Source organism: Diplotaxodon limnothrissa, linkage group LG23 (assembly GCF_057381915.1).
Source record: "Diplotaxodon limnothrissa isolate DT_005_m linkage group LG23, D_limnothrissa_male_GT1.1, whole genome shotgun sequence".
In the NCBI taxonomy this organism is placed as follows: Eukaryota; Metazoa; Chordata; class Actinopteri; order Cichliformes; family Cichlidae; genus Diplotaxodon; species Diplotaxodon limnothrissa.
In genome coordinates, this window is record NC_140617.1 from 6,131,081 (window position 1) to 6,144,105 (window position 13,025).

The 13,025-nt window shown below is 42.1% G+C and overlaps 1 protein-coding gene across 1 annotated transcript in view; it reads left to right on the forward strand.

The window, feature by feature from the left end:
- Positions 1-10,460, forward strand: part of pip5k1ca (phosphatidylinositol-4-phosphate 5-kinase, type I, gamma a) — a 48,381-nt gene extending 37,921 nt beyond the window's left edge. The window contains exons 12-19 of the mRNA XM_085347853.1: positions 1,272-1,433; positions 1,838-1,979; positions 2,270-2,302; positions 2,516-2,635; positions 5,564-5,834; positions 8,819-8,887; positions 9,969-10,058; positions 10,272-10,460. Coding sequence (XP_085203979.1) covers positions 1,272-1,433; positions 1,838-1,979; positions 2,270-2,302; positions 2,516-2,635; positions 5,564-5,834; positions 8,819-8,887; positions 9,969-10,058; positions 10,272-10,460 — 1,076 coding nt within the window. The remainder of the gene's footprint in view (positions 1-1,271; positions 1,434-1,837; positions 1,980-2,269; positions 2,303-2,515; positions 2,636-5,563; positions 5,835-8,818; positions 8,888-9,968; positions 10,059-10,271) is intronic.
- Positions 10,461-13,025: the final 2,565 nt, after the last annotated feature.

Consider the following 13,025-nt stretch of genomic DNA (forward strand, 5'->3'; position numbering starts at 1 on the left):
AGTTCATATCATTTTAGGAAAATAGATCTGTTGGATCGCTATTTGCTTTTATTTGCACTGCTTTTAAGCATTTTGTAAAGAGTACACAGGGTATGTGCATGAGATTTTCAGCCTTGGTTAGCTAAGGTTAGATTTAAGCAGAGGGGGTTGTTAATCAGTTCTAGCTGCTTTGGTGCTAATAAAATTAAAAGCAGGCATACGGGAGGGGTAACAATGAGACGACCCCCAAAACGGGAATGGTTTTACAGGTGGACACCCCTGACATTTTATGCCCCCCTAGTCTTTTCTGACCGTTTCTGACTCTTGGGCCTGAGAGCCCTGTGCTCACTGCCTGGCAGTGTGCAGCCTGATTGGCAGAATTGGCAGGTCCACCTCTGGTGTCCTGTGATTTTCACAGATGAGAGCAGGTTCACCCTGAGCACATGTGATAGATGTGAAAGGGTCTGCAGAAGCCGTGGAGAATGTTAAACTGCCTGTTCGGGACGCCCTGTTTGGTGGTGGGTCAGTGATGGTCTGGGGAGGCATGTCCATGGAGGGAGAGCCATGATCCATGAGATCCAAGGAGATCTCCGTGGACACCATCCGTCACCTCCGCAGGACCGTACTCTAACACTGTCAGGCATGCATTCAAGCACTTGAGGTCTATACAAACTAATGAGCACCATTCTGAGTTGCTGCTATGAAATTTCACCAAAATGGACTGCATCATTTTTTTCACTTTGATTTTTGCGATGTCTTTGAATTCAGCCCTGTGTAGGTTGGTAATTTTCATTCCCATCATAGAATGTCACATCATTCTGTGGCAACATAACCCAGTGCCTATCAGTATAGATATCCAACGAGAATCTACCCCACTGAAATATGTGTTTTCATAGTGTTCCATGTTTTATAAGAGTTTACATTCATTTATATATGTTCAGAAATGGTGTATGTAGTCGCGATGTTTGCTTGAAATCCCAATTTCCTGTTTCTGCTAAACCCAAACAAATTCCTAACCTAAAGTGATTTTCTCAGGAATTAAAAGGGAAAATAAAGAAACAATATAATGGTCACTAAAAACAAACACAGAACAAGTTCCCGAAAAGGTCTTTAAAAAGTAAAAATTAATTTCAGACTTCATACATAGATGGATAGATAGATACAGAGAGAGAGAGAGAGATCATAAAAACTGTCACTTAAAGGCTGTGTATACTGTAAGCTAAATACCCCAAACTACACAACACACAGGTTCATTACTGTAAATAAAAGCCTTATTGTAAATTATTCCTCAGCTTTGAAGTCCTCTCCGTCAAAGAAGGGTCGTGTGTCCTTGACGGTGCCCAAGTGTGGTGGTCCTGGTGCAGCTTGGTCAGCCAGCCAGCTGACCTCTGAGAGAGACGAGAATATCTACGACCTGAGAGGAGCTCACAGCTTCCCAACGCTGGAGGACGAGGGTAAATACACTGCATGCTGTGTGTTATGATAAAATTAACAAAGATGGAACACGGTATATAGTTTTACAACAGCATATTCCATCCATCCATCCTTTCTCTACCATGTATATGTGGCTGGGTTGCGGGGGCAGTAGCCTAACAGAGAAACCCAAACTTCACTCTCCCCGAAAAAAACCTTCGACTCATCCGGGGGAACACTGAGGTATTCCCAGGCTGGCTGACAGATATAATTTCTCCAGCGTGTCCTGTCTTTGCCCTGGGGCCTCCTCACAGTAGAACATGCTCAGAACACCTCGCCCAGGAGGCATCCAAGGAGGAAAATGCCAAAAAAAAAAAAGATTGCTGACAGGTGCCAGCTCTCTCCAAGATAAACTGTAATGACTGTACCTGTGTCTGTCCACCAGGGAGACCAGATCTTCTTCCATGTACTCCTCCATCATTCGAGGAGGCCACTACCGCATCAATTGCCACTACACTCTCCTCCACCACCTCTTTGTCCATTCCTGAGAGATCTCCCTCTGACACGGCCGAACACCCCCGCTACAGGTACTAACACACACACACATCTTTTAAAACATTTATATATTAGATGGTCACAGGGAATCCATCTGTTCACTGCCCTTTTAATTATACATGAGCTTATAAATATTAAAGTTCATATATGGGACAGTTAACACTGTAATTAATGGCTTTGTTATGCTTTAGTCTGAAATATAACTGGTTTTATTTCCAAACTCTTATTTCTTAAACTTAAGCTTAAAGTTGTGTTGTCAGAATTCACCAGTGTGAGCCTTAAAGCATGTTGCTCTTACTGACTGTGTTTCCTCTGTCTTCAGGAGGCACACCCAGTCGCTTAGCCATGATGGGAGGTGAGTCTGAGTCCAGAGTCACAAAATGTATTAGCTTGTTTCACAAATGTTTTCATAGCATTAAACACTCCTGGGTGTGGTGGGTGGGTGGCAGAGAAAATCTGATGTCAGTGTGTTTATGACTAGGCCCGTTTTTCCTCCTCGTGTGTGTGTTTTGGCGTTTCATTTCCTCTGCGTGTTTTTCTTTTTATATGAGGCTGCTTGTGTTTTCAGGACCCAGGAGGAGCTGCGTGTGCGTGAGGAGGATCAGCAGACCATCACAGTGGAGGTGGAGCTGAAGAGACACGACAGTGAGCCCACCATCTCTGTTCCTCAGCCCTCACCTGAAATCAGGTACTCAAACAACACAAGGATAAACACTATGTAAACACAAGTCATCCTCAAACTTAGACTTAAAATCTGATGTTGGAGAGACGAATGCGCTTCTTGTCAGTTGATTTACAAGAACAAAACATCAGAAACACACTTGTAACCTGTGTATTCACATAACACTGAGTTTAATTAAATATCCTAAACCTGTGCCAACATCGACTTTTACATCGTTGGTCAGCCAGCTGCAAAACATGTTTAAGATTTTTCGATAGATACCAGGAACCTTTGGAGGAACTTTTGGTGGCACGTTTTACACCACAGACGTGCTAAAGGGGAAAGGAGCAAAAATGTGATTTACGTGACTCTGAACATGGCATGGTTGTTGGTGCTGGGACTTTCCCACACAAACATCTCTAAGGTTTGCAGAGAATGGTCCAAAAGAAGGGGTGCTTAGTACTAACTGAGCATCGTTTATATACCAAAGTCTACTTTTGCATTCTTGCTGACCGTGTCCATCTCTTTATGACCACAATGTGACCATCCTCTGATGGCTGCTTCAAGCATCGTGTCACAAAAATCATCTTTATCACCTGTTGAGAGAAAACAAGCAAAAAAAGAACATGTACTGTACTCAAATAGTCTCCACAGTAAACATATTTTGATGTGGTGGAACGGGAGGTTTGCATCATGAACGTGGTATCCACACTGGTTTATCCATCACATACACACATTAATGGATGCATTGGGGTTCATTTAGAGTTCAGTGTCTTTCCCATGGACACATGCAAACTAGTGCAGCTTGGGGTTCATTATTTCATGGTTCCCATCTTTATTCTATCTGTTGGCCTCACCCAGAGTTAGGGGGCGGCACGAACCAATGCTTTGGTCTAAAGTTTATTCTTTAAGCAAGCGTTTCTCAGTACCTGTAAACGGACTAAGTATTTGTATACTTTTAAAAATATCCTCATTTAAAATAGATAAAAACGATGTAATACAGCTGCCACCTGGCATGTTGCCATATTAGTCCCACAAAATGCTTAATGATGAATATTTTCCACCATGCACAAAACAGACCATTATGAATAAAAGAAACAAAGTCACAGCCTCTGTCCTTTTCACTGTAAACGACAGAAAGACGTGAAAGAAAGAGGCAGCTCTTATCATACATGTGACCCAAATACAGAAAGAGCTAGAACGAGGCTCCTCTATTACCGCAATATGACTCAGTTTGACACCATACTATAAATAACCTGCTGCCTGTGTCTCAGCAGGACTTAGCCAGCTGTTAGGTAAACACACCTCACCTGTCTCACACACACACAAACACACACACACAGTGGAACACAGAGAAACATTGAAAGCAGCTTAACCCATTTGTTCATGAGGTCAGGGTTCTCTTGTTATGGGGAAATAAATGCTGCAGGTGAATTTAGGGGCATGCATCTATAGTAATTAGGTTATGAGAGAGTGCCCACATGCATACATAAGGAGTGTTTATCTCCTGTTTTTTTAAATGGGAACATGGTGCAGACACTAAATCCAAAAAACCCAAACATGGGGGAAACGATCAGAAAAAGTAGGGTAGTGGGTCGGGAAGCTTTCACGCCTGAGGCTACCGCCCATAAAGCTGCGATTATCCCACACTTTGTATATTTTAAAATGTTTCTGATTAACTAGATTGGATTGCATGTTAGTTTTAATTTCAAGGTGAAACAAAGAGAGTTAGAGCAACACTTTATGCCGCTCTGGATTTTGAAAACAAAAACTAAATAACTTTCATTTTTACAGACTTAAACAGACGTAATGTAAACACGGTGGAGTTTTCCTGGAGTCAGGTCAGTGGAGATTGGGGTGCGGTTGCCGAGGGAAGCCAACTGAATAATTGGGTTTGATGGTGAGAAGGCAGTGGCTAGACATAAGGCCTGGGGGTCTGGAAAGAGCTGGTGGGGAGGAAGGAAGGGGTGGCGAGAGCAGCCGAGACAGTGATAGGCGAATGGATTAACTGCCTCAACGCTCCTCTGAGAAGCTGCTTCTAACACACCTGCAGCTTTGGAAATGGGTTGGATGGAGGTGAGGAGGCCGACATGAAGTGGAGAAATTGTATATTTAATTAGAAGATGAAAAGAAAAGATAAATATAAGGAGCAATTTGTGAAGAAGGCAGGCAGAAAAAACTGTGTAGTGAAACATTTTGTGTAAAAAATAAATAAATAAATAAAAAGAAAGAGGTGGGGTGAAATGGGCTGAGACGAACTGAGTAAGGGAGCATCTTTTTGCATGGCAACAATCATCCCGTCTCCCCTCGTTTGTTCAGCCATTCAGTTCTTCACTTGGAGATGCCAAGTCTCCTTTTTTTGCTTGCTTGGCCTGCTGCCGGGCTTTTCCTCTGGTGGAGCTAAACTCAAACACAGAAGCTGAGAAAGCAATGTGGATGTGCCTAAATCCTTCCTAATAGTCGATGATCTGGCCAGGAACAATAAAGGATTGTGGCAGCACACAGCCAGCTGGCAAATCTTTAAGCTTAAGCATCTAAACCACAAACACCCCCACCGCACATATACGCACAGCTGTTGAATTTTCTCTAATAGCTTGGTCCCACTCTTCTGCCCTGCTGCTGAAAAGTGGCTTATGGCAAGTGACCCAATTAATGGCTCTTAACGGCTGTGGGTCTGTGTGTAGGTGGATGTGCAGGCAGATTTGTTTCTGCTCTTGTTAAAATACATTAATACATAAAGTGAGGTGAATTGAACAGGATGCAACATTTTTATAAATACCTGAAACTGTGTGCTGCACTTTGACCACATAGTTACGCTCTTCTTGAATCAAAGTAATCCAATTGTGCTTGTCTGCATACATATAAAAGAACTATTAACAGCTAATTTAATGCTGCCAATTGGAGACCCTCTCCCTGCATTCATTTTCTAACAATACAACATTCGTTTTTCCACAGTGACGTTCAGGAAGTAGCCGGCACAGACGCTCTAGACGGTGCCGCAGCAGAACCTTCAGGCTCTTTGTCAGCACCTGAGGCTGCCTCCTCTGCATCATCATCTGCCCTAGCTGCTTCCTCCTCCCCGGGGCCACCCGAAGAAGCCACATACAGCCCAAAGGAGGCGGTGGCAGTGGAAGCAGACAGGGCCAGCCAGGTGTCCGGTTCAGGGTGCACCAGTCAGGCTTCGGTTGATGACGACGACGATGTGCCAATCACAGATATCTACTTTGTAAGTACAAACATACCCTCGGACATGTGCAGCAAACACAAAGCAGCAGCTTTCATCACTTCTCTAATCTTTTAGTTTGGCTTTGTTTTTTTAGCCATCACATCATCACGTCAGAGTCGGTGTATCTTAACTGAATAGACTGAATTGTTTGACGCTGTCCTACAGATGCGCTAACACGTAGACTACAGGAAAGGAGCGGAGGATCAGGCTGGTACGGGAAAAAGAGTGTGCGCAGCTCTTGTTTGCAGTGTGTGGTGCTTTCAGCTAATCGAAATGTTTTGGGAAACATTTTGCTTTCTTGCTGGAGGCAAGTTATAAGACTGATATCTGTTATCCTGTTTTTAATGCTCAGCTTAGTCTGTTGGCAGGTAGATTAGTGTTTAGATGTGAGAGTCGAGTTACTCGTCTCATCTACCTCTTAGCAAGAGGCATATTTCCCAAAATGTTTTCTTTAAACACAGGTGTGCGCTTTGGTTTGGAGTGTTTGCTGAGTGATATTAGAGTGATGTATACCTTCACTTTGTTGCTCCCGTCTCAAATGATCTCGAGCCAACCTTCAGACACACACACACACTCACAGGATTTTTCTAAATAACATTTAAAGCTTTTTTTTCCCCCATTTTCATCTGCTCAGTCTCAGTACTGTCAGATAGTATTGTGCTAGCAGTCTACCCAAAAGCGTAGCTATAAATGAATGTATGAGCATCGGGTGAAGGAGAGCAGAGCTAGTGATCACAGTTACAGATAGAAACGTTCTCACTTGGCCTGTCAGGAATTAAACACCTTCTAATGTGGCTTTGAGAAACTTTAATGACCAACAGGTTAGTCTGTGAGCTCCCTCAGTAATTTAACAGCCTTCTCATCTACCCGGCTGTGGCTGACGCCCATTACAAGCTTCAAAAGCAGGAGATCCTCTCTCTGTGCACAGCAGCAGGGGGTCTGTAGCACTGCGTGACAAAAAGTGACACTACACACATCCTGAAGTGTAACTACAAAGAAGCATGCCACAGGCAGAGCGCTTAGAAGGGACTTCATGGAGTGGCAAAGAGCTTGTTGTTCTATTAGCTGCTGATGAAATGCCAACAACACAAACTACAGTATAAAAGGAGTACGGACAAGTGTGTTTAGACTGGATTTGTACCACAATACTCAGTTTAGCCTTTCGTCTTTTTGTGCTCTCCTCTCGCTCTGAAGAATAAATAGGATTTCTGCATGATTGCCCAAAAGGCTTGTTCCAATCTTAAACACTTCAGGTGCTGCTCCGGTTCATTCACACATGAAGAGCAAGACACGTGTTTCGGAAATTATTTCTCAGAAGTTTCAAATGAAATTATTAACATGCTACAATCTGGAGCAGTGTTTAAATGCCTAATGTCTAAAATGAAATCAAATGAAATCAAAATTTATTTCTATAGCATAATAATTATTATTATTATTGAATAATAATACAACAAAGTTGACCAAAGTGCTTCACGGTCGGTCAGAGCAATAGCATAAGACAGAATAAAAAACAGTTAAAAGGAGGGCAGGAAACAATATGGGTAAACAGCATAACTAGCCACGAAATAACAAACTAGTTTGAATCAAAAGCCAGACAAAATAATAAGTTTTAAGATGCAATTTAAAAGACTGGATGGACTCCGAGGACGGAATATAAGGAGGGAGGTTATTCCAGAGTCTGGGTGCTACGATAGCAAAGGCCCGATCACCTCAGGACCTCAGATGAGACCTTGGTTGCGTCAGGTGCATTTGATTGGAAGATCTATGTCCTCTATTAGGAATATACAAATGGAGGAGTTCACATAGATAGCTGGGAGCCAAATTGTTTAGAATTTTAAAGGTAAATTGATACAGTGCAAGTTGGCTAAAACTGGTGTGATCATAATTTCTAGTGTCAGTTAAGAGACGCGCAGCTGGATTTTGAACTAACTGGAGCCGGTGACTAGAAGAATATGGGAGGCCCGAGTAGAGAGAATTACAGTAGTCCAATTTGGAAGTGATAAAAGCACGAATGAGCTTTTCAAGGTCCTTCAAGGGAAGGCATGGCTTTGCTTTAGATAGATCAAGATCACACTCAGGTCTGTTGGGACTACAGAAAATATCCGTTTACATCACTCCTATAAAAATATCTCATTAATCTGATTTTCTGCACATTTTGGTTTGCTTATTTTAACACGACCAAATTATGGGAACGGTTTTTACTCGAGAAAATCAATATGAATTAGATTTCAGTGCTTGTGAGATTTGTTCCATCATTTCTGCAAGGAGGAGCGAATTGTGATGCATAAAAACCCAGTTTATCATCCCAAGACTCTGTTTAATAGTCTATCAAGCTGCTGGAACAATTTAATGGTTTTAAATTGTAGATTTTCCAGAGATGGAAATTAAGTATATGTCTGAATTTTGAAGATTTGTCAGCATTTAAGCTTGTGTAGTTCCCCATTAAAAAACAGCACAGCTGCGAGACTGAAAAGAAGAGATTGATTGGGAGTTTAGTTTTTATGATTCACATCCGTACTCACATCATATGTTTGTTTCTCTTCTTTTGCTCACTCTCATTTCTGTTGCCTCTCATGTCCACCCCATTAACCCGTTACACCTCTTCGCTCAAACGTTCAGTTTTTTGCCATTCCCTTTCCACCTCACATCCTTTGTTTACTCCCTCCATGCGCTCTCTCTTATTTCACATGTTCTCATTATTGTGATTTTCTTCAGAAGCCATAATGAAAGTGGCGAGATGGTGTTGTTGTATGCAAGCGGGAAATGAAAACAGAGGCGGCAGCCAAACACGTGAATCTAGCTGTGACCATCGACTTATCCAGTGTATCCGCGCCTTTTCCATTTTCACCCCAGCATGCTTCCTTTTTTTATCGTCAGTGTTTTATTTTGAGTTTCCCTCCTCGCCCCGTGTCCCCCTCCACCCTATTTTCAGCTTTTCATCTGTCTTTGTTTGTCCATCTGTCATGTACCTCTGCTGTTGTCAGTTTCCTGATGGGAGGACCTGGGTGGTCTCTCCTTTCCGACAAAGGAGGAAATGCCAGTCTGGTCAGCCAGTAAGTGAGATATAAGTTAGACAGCAGTGGCCTTGTAACAGTAGCTGTTCCCGTTGTTAGGCTATATTTGATTGCAGTGTTGAGAGGAAACAAGGTTTTTTGGATTGTTGTGATTTATCAACTGATTATGTTGTTTTGTGATCATGTTGAAACTAAAGAACAAAACCTGTTCACAGCAGGTTAAAAAAGTGACAGGAAGCTTCTTATTTGACAGTTTCTTTTATATTCATCTTCTTTTGAGTATTTGTTTCCTCACTCACTGACAGCTTGCTTTATTTCTCTTTGCACCTGTGTAGTTAGTGTGTTTATTGCAATGTGCTGAGCTTTGTGTGTGTGTAAATATACATGTGCAAGCGTGTGAGTGTGTGACATCCACCTCCATCCCTGTTACCTGTTGCCGTGTTGCAGCGGCTTCCCTATCTTAAAGGGCTGGTACCCCGAGAATGATAATGGCGAGACTTTTTAGAGACTCTAAACAACACTGAGTTCAAACGAACAACAACAACACATAAAACAAAAGACATGTTTGCTTGTTGGAAAAGGGGAAAAAGACATCTTGTTCCCTTGCTTTTCTTTGACGAGGATGCTTTCTGTGTCTGTGTCTGAATGTCCCGGCATCCTGGCTACCCCCCGCTCGCCATTCCCATCTCCTTCCTTCTCGCTCCTCATACTTCCCGCTTGGATGATTTAGCAGCTCATCCCTTGCTTTGCTCCCCAGGACTTAGTCCAAATGTTACAAAACACCAAGACATGTGATTCAGGCACACATCACTGAGGTTCATCTTTATATTTACATGTTTACAGCATTTTTTTTGGTTTGTTTTTGTATAAGATATTAACATCATGTTCAATTCAGCCAGGATGAACACATCCTTCCAAACACTTTCAACGTTCACACTCTCCAGTATGTCTCAACAACATTCCTCCTTAATGCATCCCTAATTTTCATTTCCTGTCTTGTCTTTTCTCCTGTGATCTCCTGTGTCTTTCTCTCCTGCCTGCCCCTGCTGCTTGTCTCTTTGCCTCTGGCCTTTCCTCTGTCCCTCTGGCCCCCTCTGCTGTGGTGGGTGTGTAAAAACAGCCTCCAGAGGACAGGACCTGGGTGTACTCTCCGCTACACTATGGCTCAGAGTCTAAGGCCCTGCCAGATGGGGATTGGGAAAGAGAGACAGTAAGTGAGATGCATCGGACTAAAATATGAAGCACAGAAAGTTTCCCCCAGAAGTGGAATGAAATTTGTTCGGGACCATGTTTGGGTTTGTTCTTAGGGAAGGATGAGCTGTAACGCTACACTCTGCACGAAGCTGCTACAGTAAATGTAGGCAAAGCTTCTCAGGTCCCAAAGTCCATTACTATTTCAAGAGTACGCTTGGTCTGCGTCCAGAAACCCACTCCTACATTACAGCATTCATTGTTCATTGACAAATGGGTGGAAATGGTCATCGACTGCCTCTGTGATCATTTAGTCCACGACCAGCCATCCCGCGTCCCTCCAACAACAAGCTGCTCAGACTTTAACACACACATCCATCGGCTCATGTGTCACCAGAGCGCCATGGCTCATTCTGCTTAAGCCGTTTAGACTAACCTGACAAGTTGCAATTTATTGAACATCAAAACCCGGTTTCTAGTTATTCAGTCAGTCGGAGGCAATGTGATGAGTTCTTTTGAGTTTATGAGGAACGAGTTTATTTTCTGGTTTAAGTTTATATTTAAATACTACCGAATTTAACAGTTATGTAAATTAGACAAATAAGTCACTCAAACTTATGCAAATTTAAAGTCAGAATGGCGTTTAGGTCACTTTAGTTTGGGTTTGTTAACTTTACGAGGTGTTTGTGAGCCAGTCTACTTTGTTAATGTCGCTTTAATGCAAAAGCGACATTAATCTGTTTTTTTTCCCAACTCATTTTGTTTTTCCATCTGCTTCTCACGCTAGACCTTTCTTTACTAAGTAGCCCCCCCCCCCAAAAAAAAGACAAAACATAAACAAATCTACTATTTTTAAAAAAAGGCAGAAAACAAAAATCAACAGCTCATACAACACAGAGCTCCACTTTCTTATTGTAAACGTAAGATGTCAGTATAATTTGGCCAATTACACTCCATCAGTGTGACATCATCATGTGACTAGAGTCATGTGACTGAAAATGCAGCATCATTGTCTAATGAAGAGCAGCAATGCTCGAATGACAGATTTTGACCCCATCAGCTGCATATAAAGCCTCAGTCATACCTAGAGCCTAAAGACCAGTCAGCGAATCCCTGGCAACAAGCAGTCGCTAGGGAAAATTCAGCTCAGTTCAATTCAGTTTAACAGTCTGCCAAAAATGTTTATCCCCAATCAGTTGATGAGGGGTTGCTGAAGGTTGCTAGCACTAAGTGAAATAAGGTGTTGCACTGAAAACTGTGTGATTGCGTTGATCATTAGCAGATTCCAGAAATCACCTGTAGTTTGCAGCGAAGACGCCGGCATGTGTGAAAACAGTCGCCAACTGCTCGCCGAGTGGTCGTGAAACTGCGAAAGGTCCGATGCAAGACGGAAATGGAGACTGTTTGTTGTCAAAGTTGCACATTTGGAAGCATTTTGTTTGTAGCAATATGAAACAATTTTTAAACTGAAGGCGAACGTTCTCCGTTTCTCGTTTTTTCAAATTTCACTCGTGTTCAGCTTCACAATTTACATGCAAGTGAGCGTCTCCTATGCAAACTATGGGCAACCATGGCAATCTACTACCAACCACAGCAATCACAAGGAGGTTTTCAGTATCCTCTTCGCTGCAGATTTCACCTTCCAGCAGCCAGTCACCAACCGGTCATAATTATAATAATCCAGAAAGGTTATGTCATTGGTAAACAAACAAACTAACAAAAAAACATCACGTACAAAGTTGTACGTCAGCTGGTGAGGAACATGAGCTAAAGAGTAGAAAGTGTTCATAGTTTGATTGGGATTGTTTAGACAGTCCAGGTAAAAAAAGTGTGGTTTCTAGAAGATACAAGAAATATTTACTATATGTGGGATTATTGCTGGAAAATCAAACTAATCAGACGGCCGTAGCCTGTAAAAAATATTTTTTTATTTTTTTTATACCTGCCTTTACCTGCTGTTAAGGAACTCTGCCTGAGCTCACTGTCCTGGCTTCCTGTTTGCTTTTCATCTGTAGCTGCACTTTGATTTGATGGCTCGGTGTTTATTTATCATTTCCAAATAATTAATGAGAGTTTACAGGCTGTACACCCAGGGGGGAAATGAAACATTTTCACTCTTCTGAATGCATTAACTCAGTCTGTCTGTCTCCCACAGTAAATCCTGTTTTCTGGCAGACAGGAGTGAACGTCTCAGCGGAGAGGACTCATCAGTCTGAAGTCCAGACCTCAGTGGCAGCAGCGCGATCTCTGTCTGAACCAGGATTTAAAAACATGCATACAGAAACACACTGAGAGGAAAAAGTGACTGTACCAGAGTACCAGAGGGAGAAAAAACCCTGACAGTGATGATATCACTGGTTTGCAACCATCCCTGCCTTTCACCCTTTGACAAATGAAATTTATTACATCAGTTTAATAAATAATTGTATATGTGACATAGTGCGCATAAGGCTGTATGTAGTCTTGTATGTTTGACACACCCAAAAGAGCACGATAACCTACTTTTTGTTCTGTTTCACACTAACACAGCCCTCCAACCGACTCTTTCCCGACGAATCTCTGAAAGTCATTTTTATTCGTGATATCCTTTATGTTGCAAAGCGGTCACACATACTAGCCAGCAGACATCTCCTGGGTTCTGTGATCAAACAAAACCACAAGAAGCTCATTAAAACATTGATCCATGACACAAATACGGGTTAAAAAAATGCTAAATTGAGTGGATGCTCCTTATAGAAATGTACCTGTAAGTTTTAAAGTATTAAAGTTTTCCATTTTTAAGCAACTGTTCATCTTTTGTAGCGAGGCTTTAATGAAGCTATATTAATGCTACACTGCCTTCGGTTCTCAATAAAGAAAATGAATGGCACATCCAGAACTAGGAGCATATAAAGTGGTTTCTCCCAGTAAGGAAACCTAATTTGAAGAAAAATGAAATTAAACTCGTTAATCTCAAAATTATCTCCAGTGCAATTACCTTAGACTG